Source organism: Bufo gargarizans, chromosome 1 (genome assembly GCF_014858855.1).
Source record: "Bufo gargarizans isolate SCDJY-AF-19 chromosome 1, ASM1485885v1, whole genome shotgun sequence".
NCBI classification, from domain to species: Eukaryota; Metazoa; Chordata; class Amphibia; order Anura; family Bufonidae; genus Bufo; species Bufo gargarizans.
In genome coordinates, this window is record NC_058080.1 from 270983485 (window position 1) to 270999726 (window position 16242).

At 41.6% G+C, this 16242-nt stretch overlaps 1 protein-coding gene across 1 annotated transcript in view; it reads right to left on the reverse strand.

The window, feature by feature from the left end:
* PARM1 (prostate androgen-regulated mucin-like protein 1) overlaps window positions 1-16242 on the reverse strand; it is a 79296-nt gene that overhangs the window by 21460 nt on the left and 41594 nt on the right. The window contains exon 2 of the mRNA XM_044303098.1: window positions 14594-15349. Coding sequence (XP_044159033.1) covers window positions 14594-15349 — 756 coding nt within the window. The remainder of the gene's footprint in view (window positions 1-14593; window positions 15350-16242) is intronic.

Here is a 16242-nt window from a genome sequence, read left to right on the forward strand (position 1 = left end):
ACTCTAAGGTATTCGCTGATGGGCATAGTGAGTTCATGGAAGTTTTTATCTTTTGTCACAAGTTAGGGGAAATTGATATTTTTTTTTTCTTACAAAGTCTCATATTCCACTAACTTGTGACAAAAAATAAAATTTTACATGAACTCACCATTCCCCTCACGGAATACCTTGGGGTGTCTTTCCAAAATGGGTCACTTGTGGGGTATTTAACCCTTGTATTTTAGGGGCCCTAAAGCGTGAGAAGTAGTTTGGAATCCAAATGCGTAAAAATGCCCTGTGAAATCCTAAAAGTACTCATTGGAATTTGGGCCCCTTTGCGCACCTAGGCTGCAAAAAAGTGTCACACATGTGGTATCGCCGTACTCAGGAGAAGTAGGGCAATGTGTTTTGGCGTGTATTTTTACATATACCCATACTGTGTGAAAGAAATATCTCTGTAAATGACAACTTTTTACATTTTTTTATACAAAGTTGTCAATTTACAGAGATATTTCTCTCACCCAGCATGGGTATATGTAAAAATACACCCCAAACCACATTGCCCTACTTCTCCTGAGTACGGCGATACCACATGTGTGACACTTTTTTGCAGCTTAGGTGCGCAAAGGGGCCCAAATTCCAATGAGTACTTTTTAGGAGGGCATTTTTAGGCATTTGTATTCCAAACTACTTCTCACGCTTTAGGGCCCCTACAATGCCAGGGCAGTATAAATACCCCACAAGTGACCCCATTTTGGAAAGAAGACACCCCAAGGTATTCTGTGAGGGGCATGGCGAGTTCATAGAATTTATTTTTTTTTTTTGGGCACAAGTTAGCAGAAAATGTTTGTTTTTTTTTCTTACAAAGTCTCATATTCCACTAACTTGCGACCAAAATTTTTTTTACATGGACTCGCCATGCCCCTCACGGAATACCTTGGGTGTCTTTTTTCCAAAATGGGGTCACATGTGGGGTATTTATACTGCCCTGGCATTTTATGGGCCCTAAAGCGTGAGAAGTCTGGAATCCAAATGTTTAAAAATGCCCTCCTAAAGGGTACTCATTGGAATTTGGGCCCCTTTGCGCACCTAGGCTGCAAAAAAGTGTCACACATGTGGTATCGCCGTACTCAGGAGAAGTAGGGCAATGTGTTTTGGGGTGTATTTTTACAAATACCCATACAGTGTGTGAGAAATATCTCTGTAAATGACAACTTTAAAAAAAAAATTATACAAAGTTGTCAATTTACTGAGATATGCGCAATGGGGCCCAAATTCCAATGAGTACCTTTAGGATTTCACAGGGCATTTTTACGCATTTGGATTCCGTGAGGAGTATGGTGAGTTCATGTAAGAATTTATTTTTTGTCACAAGTTAGTGGAATATGAGACTTTGTAAGAAACAAAAAAAAAAAAAATAATTTCCTATAACTTCCTCTGTGCCAAAAAAAAAAAAAATCTTCTATGAACTCGCCATGCCCCTCAAAAGTGATCTTTATAGCGCCGCAGCAATTTTACAGTGTTTTTGCAGTGATCAGAAAAAAAAAAATCTGTCACTGTGGTGGGGCGGACTGAACCCAAGTGTGCGCACAAGATCAGGCCTGATCGGGCGAACACTGCGTTTTTTGTAGAGCCTATAGAACAAATCCTATTCTTGTCCGCAATTGCGGACAAGAAAAGGCATTTTCTATATAGTTCTGGCAATGTGCGGATCCGCAAAATGCGGAAAGCACATTGCCGGTGTCCCTGTTTTGCGGATCTGCAAAACACATACGGACGTCTGAATGGAGCCTTACAGGGGGTTGATCAATGACAGGGGGGTGATCAGGGAGTCTATATGGGGTGATCAGGGGTTAATAAGTGACGGGGGGCGTGTAGTGTAGTGATTGGTGCTACTTACAGAGCTGCCTGTGTCCTCTGGTGGTCGATCCAAGCAAAAGGGACCACCAGAGGACCAGGTAGCAGGTTTATTAGACGCTGTTAACAAAACAGCGTCTAATATACCTTTTTGGGGTTAAAAAAATTGCATCTACAGCCTGCCAGCGAATGATCGCTGCTGGCAGGCTGTAGATCAACTTCTCAGCTGCGCGCCGCTGTGAACGCGCGCGCATGTTCACGCGAAATCTCGCCTCTCGCGAGATGACGCATTCATGCATCTAGGAGGAATAACCCGGCCGTCCGCAGGACGCATCCCTGCGTTAGGCGGTCGGGAGGTAGTTAAAGGGCTTCTGTCACCCCCCATTGTGCAATATTCATTAGCCGACATTAGCTATTTGCTAATGTCAGCTGAGTGCAATCATACATGTCCTACCTTTGTCTGTGGCTTATTTCTTGTAAAAAAATCATACTTTTATCTTATACAAATTTCTTAACTACCAGCAAGTTGGGCGTGTACTTGCTGGTAGCCGCCGCATCTGCCGCTTCTAGACACGCCCCATCTCCTCTTGATAGACAGGGCCAGTGAGCGCTCTCCTCCTCCCGTTGGTCCCATCTGCTGCTGAAATCCCGTGCCTGCGCCGTAACGTTCCTCGTTCGGCGCAGGCGTACTGAGTGAAGGACGTGCGCTTGCCAGCTCCTTCCTCAGTGTGCCTGCGCCGATTACGTCACACTACACCCGAAAGAGGAGACTGACGATTATCGCTGATAGCTAATGTTGGCTAATGAAAATTGCACAATGAGGGGTGACAGAAGCCCTTTAAGCAATAAATATTTTATTCACTTTCTGTCTTTAAGCAGAGAAATATAAATTTTGAAAATTGTGAATTTTTCCAAATTTTTGGTAAATTTGTAATTTTTTCATAAATAAAGGTGGAATATATTGACTCAAATTTATGACTATCATGAAGTACAATGTGTCACGAGAAAACAATCTCAGAATGGTTTGGATAAATAAAAGTGTTCCAATGTTATTACCACATAAAGTAACACATGTCGGATTTGCAAAAAATGGCCTGGGCAGAAAGGTGAAAACTGGCACAGGGTAGAAAGGGTTAAAGGCATAGTAATCTTAGTGTATGTAAACTTTTAGATATGTATACGACAGCTCAACTGTTCAGTGAAATGGTAGAGGTGCTAGTCTGCTGTTTTGACTCACCCAGTCAAAGGAATAATAGAAATAGTATAAAAAGTAGCAGGCACACTCTTATTTGGTATAGAAGTTGTAGAATTTTATTATTATATTTAAAATAGGTTAAAATCTGGTATAGATTGTAGTGTTTTTCAAGGGAGGTGGTGGGTGAAGATGTGGGGTGGTATGTAAACTTTTGATATTGCAGAAAGTAATAAAAATGCCTTAAAACATTATCTCTCTCTCATTATTCTGGCATTTGGCAAATAATAATAATTATGGTAATCCTAATTGACCAAAAACAGGAAAGGTTTATTCTGATTTCATGTCAGATATTGAGAAAAACATGTAGATGTGTCTTTTATATAGTGTATGTAAACTTCTGGTTTCAACTGTATATACAGTATGTGTGTACTGAATTGCTGTGGTTTGTTTCTTTTTTGTTTTTATGAGTTGCTGATGCACATATTTTTTATTGATTGTGAAGATCGAATTCACTTTCATGAGACACGTTTCAAATATGTTTCAAGCTTGTAATCAAATGTTGCACGTTGTTAACTTGTATGTAAACTTCTGGATTCAACTGTATAACTAAATTATATTTATATATATATATATATATATATATATATATATATATAGAGAGAGAGAGAGAGAGAGAGAGAGAGACATACAGTATGGTCTCATGGTAGATGCAACTGTCACTATGAAAATGATGGCAGCAAGTTATAGAGCAGGAGGAGCTGAGCAGATTTATATAGAGTTATGGAAAAAGATTCAGCAAAACTGAATAGGACTACCCATCTTGGGAACCATGTCAATTTCACTCCCTTTCGTCTTAGCATGAGATCCGACAGGGCCAAATGTCCAAAGCCTATGCCATAGACCTGTACTGGACTACTGTCGCTTATTGGGCCTGTTGGTGTGAAAGCGGTGAGGGTAGATAGCCCTAGAAAACGTAAGTGGTTCCATAACATTTTCAGCCTACAGGCTGTAATTGTGTAGCCCAGAACCTGAAGTTCTGGAGTTAGTGGTGACTAGACTGGTACATGGATTGCAGGATAAAACTTACCAGGAAAGATTAAAGGACCTTAGCATGTATAGCTTGGAAGAAAGACGAGACAGAGGGGATATGATAGAAACTTTTAAATACATAAAGGGAATCAACAAGGTAAAAGAGGAGAGAATATTTAAAAGAAGAAAAACTGCTACAAGAGGACATAGTTTTAAATTAGAGGGGCAAAGGTTTAAAAGTAATATCAGGAAGTATTACTTTACTGAGAGAGTAGTGGATGCATGGAATGGCCTTCCTGCAGAAGTGGTAGCTGCAAATACAGTGGAGGAGTTTAAAGGGACACTGACAGGCCCAATAAGCATATTGAGGTATATATATATATGGCAGTACAGGTCTTATAATGGGCATTACAATCATATAAGTATCCCCCCGTCCACATTATACATACAGTAAACTTAAGTTTTATAACCTGCTCCAACGGTCTTCAATCTGCCCAAGGGGCGGCGTTTCAACTCTCTTGCGCCCAGCCAGCCTCCCCCAACTGCCGCTTTGAAGCGCCGCCCAGCTCATCAATATTCACTTCGCTGGGCGGCGCTTACTGTCCCCGACTTCACAAGATCCGGCGCATGTGCAGGGCACTGTTCAGCGCAGCGCTTCAGAGCGGGGACCGCAGAAGCCGCCCAGCAAACTGAATATTCATGAGCTGGGCGGCGCTTCAAAGCGGCAGTTGGGGGAGGCTGGCTGGGCGCAAGAGAGGTGAAACGCCGCCCCTTGGGCAGATTGAAGACCATTGGAGCAGGTTATAAAACTTAAGTTTACTGTATGTATAATGTGGACAGGGGGGATACTTATATGATTGTAATGCCCATTATAAGACCTGTACTGCCATATATATACCTCAATATGCTTATTGGCCCTGTCAGTGTCCCTTTAAGCATGCATGGGATAGGCATAAGGCCATCCTTTATATAAGATAGGGCCAGGGGCTATCCATAGTATTCAGTATATTGGGCAGACTAGATGGGCCAAATGGTTCTTATCTGCCGACACATTCTATGTTTAGACACGTTGACCTAAACAAGCCCACTTGGATTTGCAATCATCTACAGTAGGTTTACTAAGGAATCTGAATAGTGGTACCACTAATATGTAGCCCTTTGGCTACTGAAGGCTGCCTGTTACTCCTGCTGTTAGTACAAGGTTGTGGCAACTGCCGGAGAAGTATAGAGGTTTACTCAAAATCCCATTTAGGTAAGTTCCTGTCCATTCACCACAAACTAAACCATTTTATGGCGTAAATTATGGTAAATGTGTCTAGCTGATGAAGCTTCGAACCCTTGAACTAAGTTCCACCCACTTTTTTTTTTTTTTTAAAGGGGACATAAGCTGTGGAATAGCCAACATGTTTCAATAGTTGCTGCAGAAAATGGGCATACAGCTTAGATACAGCTCTGATATGTGTACAGGTTCGCCTTTGGTAATAGCACAGTAGTTGACTAAAAGGGTACAACCACATGGTCAGGTTTTCTGATGCAGTTTTGGAGGCTAAAACCAGGATTTATAAAAAAAAAAAAAAAGAGGAAGTCACATAGGTCCTTTATACCTTCTCTCATCTTGATCCAAAACTCCATCCAGAAACCTGCTCTTGTGAACGCACACCACATACTTCTTTATCTGAACTGCTTTCTATGTAAGTAAAAGAATATGTGCAATTTCATAATATGAAGTAGAAGTTGTATAAATTGATCAAAATGCTTTTTTCTGCTAAAGTGATGATAACTTCAAGAACAGACTGATTTGCTGTTACAGGTTTAGAAACGGAATTACTGATCGGTTGCAAAATGTACACGTCTTTTTGTAACGCATCTCTCATGGTACCTGAAAGTGAGCCTAGGAAGATCTGGTGAGGAAACATGAAGATATCGATCAGCGGATTGTAAGATAGTGATGTTGAGATATACTGAAGGGGTTCTCCAGGAGTACGTCAATCAAACTTTAATTAGGTAGAGTATGCCTTCCACAACACATAAAATAAAGGTAACTTTATAATTTAGAATCCAAACTAATCCTACCCAAGAACTAGTAGTAGACCTTACTAAGAGGAACAGGAAGAGGGAAGACTTGTGGTTGATGTTTAGTGGTTACCGGCCCTACATAGAGCCCAAAAATGATCTCCAAGATCAGATAAACTCCTGGATGTTACATCTGCACAATAACTTAATGGCATGACTTAATGCGGACCAGTTGTTAGGGTAGTGTATGGCACTGTTATACAGCAGTTATGCTGGCATTATTTAGTCATGGTATACTATTATTATTGCAGTACTAACATCCATTTTCTCTTTAAAAACGTGAATGCGGCATATATTGACCATAAGCTTACATTGATGCAGATCAGGGACAGGTGACAACCCTACACGAATTCACATCACATAGAAGTGATTTTTGAAGTTTAAGATACATACTATAAAAGGTATGGCCCAACAACATGGCTGGCCGAGTGCAACTAAGCCACAGCCACCAATGGCCACATGATTTTACTGTGAAATCGTGCGATCATTGGCTGCTGCAAGTAGACTTGGTTTGGACATATTCAATCACTGTTAAGACACATTATTCTAGGTTGATTTATGGCTAATATTTAGTACTTTTCGATAGTTGTAATCTATGGCAACCATCACACAACTCTCAAAATATTTAAGATTAGTATACTTTAAGATTGTTCTGCCATGCAGCAACCAGAAAAAGTAGTACAACATAACAAGGTTTAAGTCTAAAACAAGTTAAAAAAAAAGGTGTTTCACCCTTACAGTACTGTGGTCTGAACTTTTGGGGCCTAGGTTCTACAAGAATGTAAACAATCCTTAGGGACTGTAGACCATGAGGTTTGGTCATTCTGAAAAACCCTGTAAAAACCGACATAATTCCAACAAAGGTTTGAGTTTTGAAATGGTCACAAGTTAACTTGCAAGTCTTTGGTCACTCACAGTATGTAAGGCAATTTGTGCTCTTACCGCCTACCTCATATGCTTAGAATGACATGACTTAAAAAGTGCTATAGTAGTCCGCCAGCATACATACTGACTGAAACTTGTTGGTGGTAAGCCAACCATCAGTGAGCTAGACACAGCAGAAACAAATACTGTATCGCTCCTTCTCTAAGTTTCATATTGCGCTCTTCCTACACTGATAGATTGTTACGAACTCCCACTTGTATAAGCAGCAATAGATCTAAATCTAGATTTAAATGTTTTTCCAAAGATTTTTAAAAAATGAGCACGGAGCAAGGGCCATATAAAATAAACAATCTTTTGCTGCTCCACCTGCAGGTCCTAATGTCACGTCCATCTTTCACATAACTGCTGCTGGCCTCTACAGTCACGTGTCATTCATGCACATGTGACCGCTGTAGCCAGTGTCGTGTGAATAATGAATCACTTGTACTGTGACCGCAGCAAAGACTGGAGCTGCATGGTCTGCAGTAGTAATGCCGGAGCAGAGGAACATTTAAACGTTAAGCTGCGCTGAAATACATTGGCAGGACTGTTGTGCATGCGCACAGGAGTCCTTTCCATTATGTTAGAACAGCACAGCAGTCCAGGCTGTGTATTTCAGTGCAAACAGCTGGGGAATCGCAGTAGGAAAATAAAAAATAGTGATCTGGACTCCATATCTGCAGTACTGCTCATGTATTACTGTAGATAACACTCCAAAATCAGCGTGACAGGTTCTCTTTAAGCGCAGAACCTGGTACTGTTTTTGGATTGAACAACCTTTCACTGACAGGAAGCAGTTATCTTGAAAATGGGAGGAGCTGAAGCACAAAAGGGGGACTATATTAAAACTGGTGTCTTAAAGGAGTTGGCCACTTTATTTATTTTGATGACCTATCCTCAGGATAGGTCATCAATATCAGATCGGCGGAGGTCTGACTCCTAGCACCCCCGTCGATCAGCTGTTTGAAGAGAAAGCAGTGGTCATACAAGCACTGCCTTTTCTTCATTGTTTACCTGCTTGTAATTACAGCTACTGTCCCATTCACTTCTATGGGATGGTTAAGATGTAATCACACCTGCTCACCTCTGCAGTTGAGACAGCAAGCAGGTAAGACTTTGTTCACATCACCGTTTAGCCTTTCTATTCTCCTGCTATGTTATAGGACCAGGAAAATGGAAAGGACGAATTTGGCACATAACTGAGCCGAACGGAACCTAAGGACCCTATAGACTATAATGGGTTCCGTTAGGTTTTTGTTCAGAGGAACATTTTTGAAGCAGAGACGAAACTCCTGCATGCACAACTTGTCTCCACTCCAAAATCTTCCTCTGAGCGGAAACCTAACTGACCCCATTATAGTCTAGGGGTCGATAGGCTCCGTTCGGCTCAGTTATGTGCAGAATCCGTCCTTTCCGTTCTCCTGGTCCTATAATGGAGCAGGAGAATGGAAAGGCTGAATGGTGATGTGAACGAAGCCTGGACAATGAAGAGAAGACGGTGTTTGTACGAGCGCTGCTTTCTCTTAAAACAGCTGATCTGCGGGAGTGCTGGGAGTCGGACCCCCGCCGATCTGATATTTATGACCTATCCTGAGGATATGGAAAATTTCAGCCCGCACAACCCCTAGCAGGTGCAGATTGCTGTGGCGAAATAGAGATAAATGTAAAAACACAAAATGCAATCGCACACTGCAACCAGCACTCTGCCCTGAGGATAGGTCATCAATATAAATAAAGTAGACAGCCCTTCAATATCAATCCCTGCAGGCTTATGATATGCCAGAATTATCAAGAGGTAATAATTCTGGTGCATCATTGGGACTTGCGCCAGGGAAATAAATCTATGCCCACAAGGGAGCTGGCCTAGATTTCTGGCCTAATGTGCCTCAGTTTTCTGGCACACATGTGAAATATCAGGCAGCAGGGATCCCACCCATGACCCGCTTCATCCCAGCCACTCACCACCCACTTTTTGTAAAAGCGCCAAGGGTGGTGTTAAAATTGAAAAAGTCAAAATTTTTGGCAAAAATGGCGCATACAAATTTTTTTTGTACATCACCCGCAAAGTGAATTAGAACTTTACATTCGTTAGAGATTCTAAGTAGATGTTCATTCCTCTTCTCTTGTTGCAGACTATGTAAGCAGAGCACATCTAGTCCTCTGGGAACGTCATTAACAAGTCATGTAATGCTTATCTGTAGGACGCAGTGTGGGAGAGAACCGTTATGTGCAGTTATTACACATGACCCATGACCAGCTCTTCCTGGCCTCATTATCAGTAACCTGCTCTGATCAGATGATACTTAAAGGGTACGATCTCCGCTTCTGCCAAGTCATTTCCTAAACAGAACTTTCATTTCAGAAACCTTTCTCATACAGCACAGTAGCGAAGCATATATTTCCCTCTACAGTATCGCAGCGTAACATCATAAGGGCATATTTCCAAGTTTGGAAATCTGCTTGTTCTGACTTGGGAATTTTGTCTTTTCAAAAGCTTCCGTATTTGAGCATATTACGGTGAATAGGCAGAAGCAGAACAATGCAAACCCTCACTGTTTGTATAATGAAATATAGGAAAGGTTGTATGCGTAGTATGCAATCACAGCTTTATTGACACTGGCTGATGTCCTAATCTCCAGCGTTAGATATGAAATATGGCAGCTGTTTTACACTAAACATGGGCACAGCCTGTAGAAGAATGTATACCCCCTGAAAACGAATATGTGGCTATGCTTCACAGATCATGAAAGATAATATCAACATTGTATATGCACATTTTATGTCCAGTATATATTGTTGAGCGCAGGATACAGCTTTTAAACCAACATCAGAAAATATTCAAACACCCACTGCCAAGGAAGACGGCAGTCTGACCCGGACACGTCACCTGCACCAGCTTTTACCTGCGCAGGGCAAGGCAGAGATGCTAGCATTAGGGGGGGGTGTGAAATTCTGAGTATGGACAACCCCTTTAATAACCAGCAGAGTAAAGGAAGGAGTACTCCACCTCTCTCTTTCTCTCATTATCTCTCTGCCGAATGCTCCCTAAAATACGACCTCCAGTGCTTAGCCGCAAATATGGCCCCGCACATTGGGAAGATTAACTAAGCAAAATGTGCCAGAATTCTGGTACAAATTGTGGCAAGAAAGAGGCATATGATATGTTTTAGACATGCAAAATAATCTGCAGGCAGCATTTTATAGAGCAGGATGAGTTGATTAGATTGATATAGAGGTTTGTAAGATTAGATTCAGTATAACTTATATTTCATTCATTTAAATTCCTGCTCATTCTGAGCTTTGAAGTAAATCAGTGACTGACAGCCTTCCCTCTATGACTGTGGATACAGAGATAGCTGTCAGTCACTGACTGAAGACAAGGAGACGGTCCTATCAGTGATGACAGTCTTCCCTCTATGACTGTGTATACAGAGATAGCTGTCAGTCACTGACTGAAGACAAGGAGGATGTCCTATCAGTGACTGAAGACAAGGAGAAGGTCCTATCAGTGACTGACAGCCTTCCCTCTATGACTGTGTATACAGAGATAGCTGTCAGTTACTGACTGAAGGCAAGGAGACGGTCCTATCAGTGACTGACAGCCTTCCCTCTATGACTGTGTATACAGAGATAGCTGTCAGTACCTGACTGAAGACAAGGAGGAGGTCCTATCAGTGACTGACAACCTTCCCTCTATGACTGTGTATACAGAGATAGCTGTCAGTCACTGACTGAAGACAAGGAGATGGTCCTATCAGTGACTGACAGCCTTCCCTCTATGACTGTGTATACAGAGATAGCTGTCAATCACTGACTGAAGACAAGGAGACGGTCCTATCAGTGATTGACAGCCTTCCCTCTATGACTGTGTATACAGAGATAGCTGTCAGTCACTGACTGAGGACAAGGAGGAGGTCCTATCAGTAATGACAGCCTTCCCTCTATGGCTGTGTATACAGAGATAGCTGTCAGTCACTGATTGAAGACAAGGAGACGGTCCTATCCGTGATTGACTGCCTTCCCTCTATGACTGTGTATACAGAGATAGCTGTCAGTCACTGACTGAAGACAAGGAGACGGTCCTATCAGTGATGACAGTCTTCCCTCTATGACTGTGTATACAGAGATAGCTGTCAGTCACTGACTGAAGACAAGGAGGATGTCCTATCAGTGACTGACAGCCTTCCCTCTATGACTGTGTATACAGATAGCTGTCAATCACTGACTGAAGACAAGGAGGCGGTCCTATCAGTGATTGACAGCCTTCCCTCTATGACTGTGTATACAGAGATAGCTGTCAGTCACTGACTGAAGACAAGGAGGAGGTCCTATCAGTGACTGACAGCCTTCCCTCTATGACTGTGTATACAGAGATAGCTGTCAGTCACTGACTGAAGACAAGGAGGCGGTCCTATCAGTGATTGACAGGCTTCACTCTATGATTGTGTATACAGAGATATCTGTCAATCACTGACTGAAGACAAGGAGACGGTCCTATCAGTGACTGACATCCTTCCCTCTATGACTGTCTACAGAGATAACTGTCAATCACTGACTGAGGACAAGGAGGAGGTCCTATCAGTGACTGACAGCCTTCCCTCTATGACTGTGTAGACAGAGATAGCGGTCAATCACTGACTGAAGACAAGGAGACGGTCCTTTCAGTGATGACAGTCTTCCCTCTATGGCTGTGTCTACAGAGATAACTGTCAATCACTGATAGGGCCACCTCTTAGATTGCAAAGTCCAGAATAAGCACAGATATAAAATTATATATCAATCTGCTCAGCTCCTCCTGCTCTATACTATGCTGCCTGTAGCTCAGATACCATGTTCAATGTGACAGGTTCCCTTTAAAGTGTACCCATCTTTTCAAGTAATCTTTCAGAATAAGCTGCCATGTGTGTGCACATGACAAATTACACTATATCTGGCCAATATATCTATCTATATATGACTTATAACAGGCATATTTTTAGTAGTTTTCTCCTCTGAAAACTATATCCATAATTCTCAGTTCTCCGAGCCAGAGGGTGAAGACATCTGTTATGCCCTGAAGAATGGCTTGTTACCACATAGACACGTATCTTCTGACCCTTCATCGTTTGGCTGTTGTTGACTTAAAGGGGTTTTACGACATTTTAATATTCTCTGCCTGTTGACAGATAAAACAATCCTCTACGATCTCTCACCAAGAGGTACACTACCCAAAAAGAGCCTCTGAGAACCTTTTTATAGGGCAGCAGGAGAAGCACTTTTATGCCTTCTTGCAGGAAAGGCCCAGTGTCTAATCAGACAATCCAAAAAAAGGGGTCAGTTAGCACACCCCAATGTGCAGGGGCGAGCTGCCATGGCTAGAAACATACAGGAAAAAAGGACAATGCAGCAGCACTCTGCAAACAAATAAAGTACAATAATGCCATAATTATAGACAACATTCTGGTGCTAATGCTACGCTTATTTAGAAAATTTGAGATTCTTGGCAAATACATTTTGTACAAAATTATTTGGGCCCGTCTACCAAACGTCAAGGTGATCTCTATCAGATCGGAACCTAACACTAAATCCTACCTGTTACGTGCCATAATGGCCACCATAAAATTCAGGGAGTGCAGGTTCCACATGCATGCTGGGTCCACTCTACTTTTTACCATTTTTGATGCCATAACGGTCTCCATTAAATCCAGAGATGCAGGTACCAACATGCATGCTGAGCCCACACTATACCTCTCCTGGTGACAAATGGCTTCCAATAAATACAATGAGAGCAGGCTACAGCTTTATACTTACTTTAATTAAAATCAGCCTATGGGACAGACAGGCTAGTCAGGAGTGCAAGACCAAATAGAGTCAGCCACACCTTCAGCGCAAAATACAACTACAAAAAAAGGGGGTCAGTCAGCACATCCCAATGCGCAGGTGCACGTTGCTATGGCTGAAAACACAACATAGAACAAAACACACAATGCAACAGCTCTCTGCAAACCAAACAAAGTACCATAATGCCATAATTATAGACGGGCTCAAATAATTTTGTACAAAATGTATTTGCCAAGAATCTTAAATTTGCTAAATACGTGTAGCATTAGCACCAGAATGTTGTCTATAATTATGCCATTATTTGACTTTATTTGTGTTTGCAGAGTGCTGCTGCATTGTCCTTTTTTTCCCAATCATACAATCCAACATTTATATCTTGATGCATTTTTCTATGTCAATGTGTGTATGTCCAGAAGTGAGAGAAGTGCAGTAATCTGAATTTTTCCTATAGTTGAATTTCCTTCTCCACCTGCATCTTCAAATTTGGCCTCTAATAAATTTGGTGCCAAAAACACCAGCTAGGGGATAGCGTAGGTTTCAGTTAGACTTTTTGCAAGTTTCTGGTGTAAATTATAGTAACTCTGTTGAGCTGTAGGAAGCCCCTTCCCTCCCGCTAAGTCTTTCCCATTGTATGTGTAAAGGTGTACATCTCGGTGTGTATGTAAAATTGTGCCAGTGTGTACTGTGAGCAGGGGTGTACCTAGCCTTTCTGCTGCCTGAGGCGAAAACTGAAACGGCACCCCTTACCTGGCCTCATGGCTTAAGTCCTTTCTGTAAATGACAGAACATGTTCTATTCTTGTCCGCATTGCGGATAAGAATAGTCATTTCTTGTGATGGGAGTGAGAAAAATGCAGATTGCACATGGAAGGTATTTTCTGGATTTGTGGTTTGTTGACCACAGTATGGACACGGTTGTGACTATTTTGGAATAATTGAAATTGTCCATTTTGATCAACTTTAGTCTAATGTGTCAAACCACCTTAAGGCTCTTCATACAGTATCAGTGTTGTGGTTCCTGTTTAAAACTGAAACCATAATGCAGTGCCTAAGCCCTAATCCATTGCACGAAGTTCACCAACTTCTTTGTCTGATGGACCCTACTAATAATAGGGTCTGTCGGATTCTGTTATGGTGCCTGTCATTTTACTTGAATAGTATGATGATGTTATCTAGTACAGGATGGTAGTATTCTCTAGTTTCGGTATGGTGGTATTATTTTGTCTCAGTATGGAGGTACTATTTAGTCATGATATGGTGGTGTTACTTATTCATGGTATGGTAGCATTATTTAGTTAGGGTAAGGTGGAGTTATTCAGTTACTTTATAGTGGTGTTATGTTGTCACTGTGAGCTGGTATAAATTCAGTCAGGGTATGGTGGTAGTACCTAGTTCTTATATGTATTGTTAATTGGAGGAATGGGAGATCTATGTATAGATTCCAGCATAGTGTGGGTCTTAAGTGTTCTTAGGTAACATAGCCCACACCACTAAACACCATGAAATGTAAATGCCACTGAGTGGCATTTGCAATTTTTACAACAGTTCCACCAAAATTATTTTTATGGCATCACAATTGGTGAACAATGTTAGTTTTGTTGCTGATCTTCTACCTTGTTAACATTGACCAATGCAATTACTCAGAAACAAGGGAATCATGAAAGTAACTGACGTGTAAATTTCTTGTCTCGAATACATCTAAAGACAAAAGACTTACCTGGACTTAGTGCCCTTGAAAGCTCAACATTGTGTTCCGGTGTTCTATCAGTTGTGGATGTGGTCTGAGTTTTGTCATTATTTGGCTCAGTTTGTGGTGAAGCAAACTTTGGAGTTTCTGGAGTTACTTCCTTAGAAGTAGTACTACCTGTAGATTCTGTAATTCCTGATTGATCCGTACTTCCTGTTCCTGTCTGACTGGAATGAGTGAATGTCTCTGTGCTGGATTTTTCTGGCCCACTTGTATGCTTAGATAAATTTGGGGTGGAGGTTTCAGAAGTTACTGTCTCTGTGCTGGATTCTGTTGGCCCACTTGTATGCTTGTTTGAATTTGGGGTGGAGGTTTCAGAGGTTACTGTCTCTGTGCTGGATTCTGTTGGCCCACTTGTATGCTTGTTTGAATTTGGGGGGGAGGTTTCAGAAGTTCTCTCTGTGGTGGATTCTAGTGGAGTGGAAGGTTTACCATCTAGTATTTCTGTACTTGGATTAGATGATGTCCAAACATTATTCGATGTGGCTACCGTTGTTTGAGTTGAGTCAGACCCCACGCTGATAGTATTCACACTATTGGTGTCATCTGTTGATATGCTAGTATTGGTTGTCGGCTTTTCTATCTTAACACTTGTTGTTACTGTAGTCACAGTGACTGTATTCTCTGTACTTCCACTGACGTCTGTTGGCACATGTGTAGGTGCTAAAGAGGTCTCCTGAGTTTGTTGTGAGCTCGCTGTGGTTGATTCCGCTTTAACATTGAGACCTACAAAATGGACAGCGTATTAGAATAATGAAAAAAATCACATACATAAATCAGAAAGTAAATTAATACTAATCAAAAACATGTACAGTATGTGCAGTATATTTCTCTTTACTTGGGGTGTGTTCACCCTGCATATGACATAAAGGTGCCTTTATTTTTGCATCCACCAGGCCAGTATGTACAGTAGACTATCCTATTCCACGCTGATGCATACAGTAAAACTGGTGGGTCTAGCCACCTAAATAACACAATTTTTAACCGTAGATACATGAATACTCATTAAGGAGCATATACTGCAGACATCCCTCGCACAGCCCTGTTTAATAATAAGAACGTTCCTCCAATGGATCTGGTGAAAATCTGACAGTCTAATACAGCTTTTACTCTAGTAGTAAGGGCACATTTACATGGTGCAGGAGAGAACACCACCATTGTCTCACTGTTGAAAACCACACTCTTACCCCCAACGTGTGAATTAACCTTAACCCCCCCCCCCCTTCTGAATGTATCCTAAAAATCATATCACGTGCTCGTCACTTCTACATTTCCTCGGCAGGCACAACATCCCCTCTTCTACTTAGTAACAGTAGAACCCCCACTTCCCCAGTAGTCATAGCAGTCCTCTCATTTCCTAAATAATTACAGTAAGGTTTCTTTATCATATTCCCATTCCTAGACATCACAGCAGGATTTACAGCCCGGAGTACTCACAGCAAGACCCCAAAACTTCCCAAATAGTAACAGTAGAACCCCCCCCCCCCCGTAGTCACAGCAAGGCTGCAGATGGCGCATCAAAGATTCACAGATTACTGCAATCATTCATGGATACTACTACAATGATTGACAGTTATTACTAGAAACATTTAAGGATCCTACTACAATTATTCACAGAT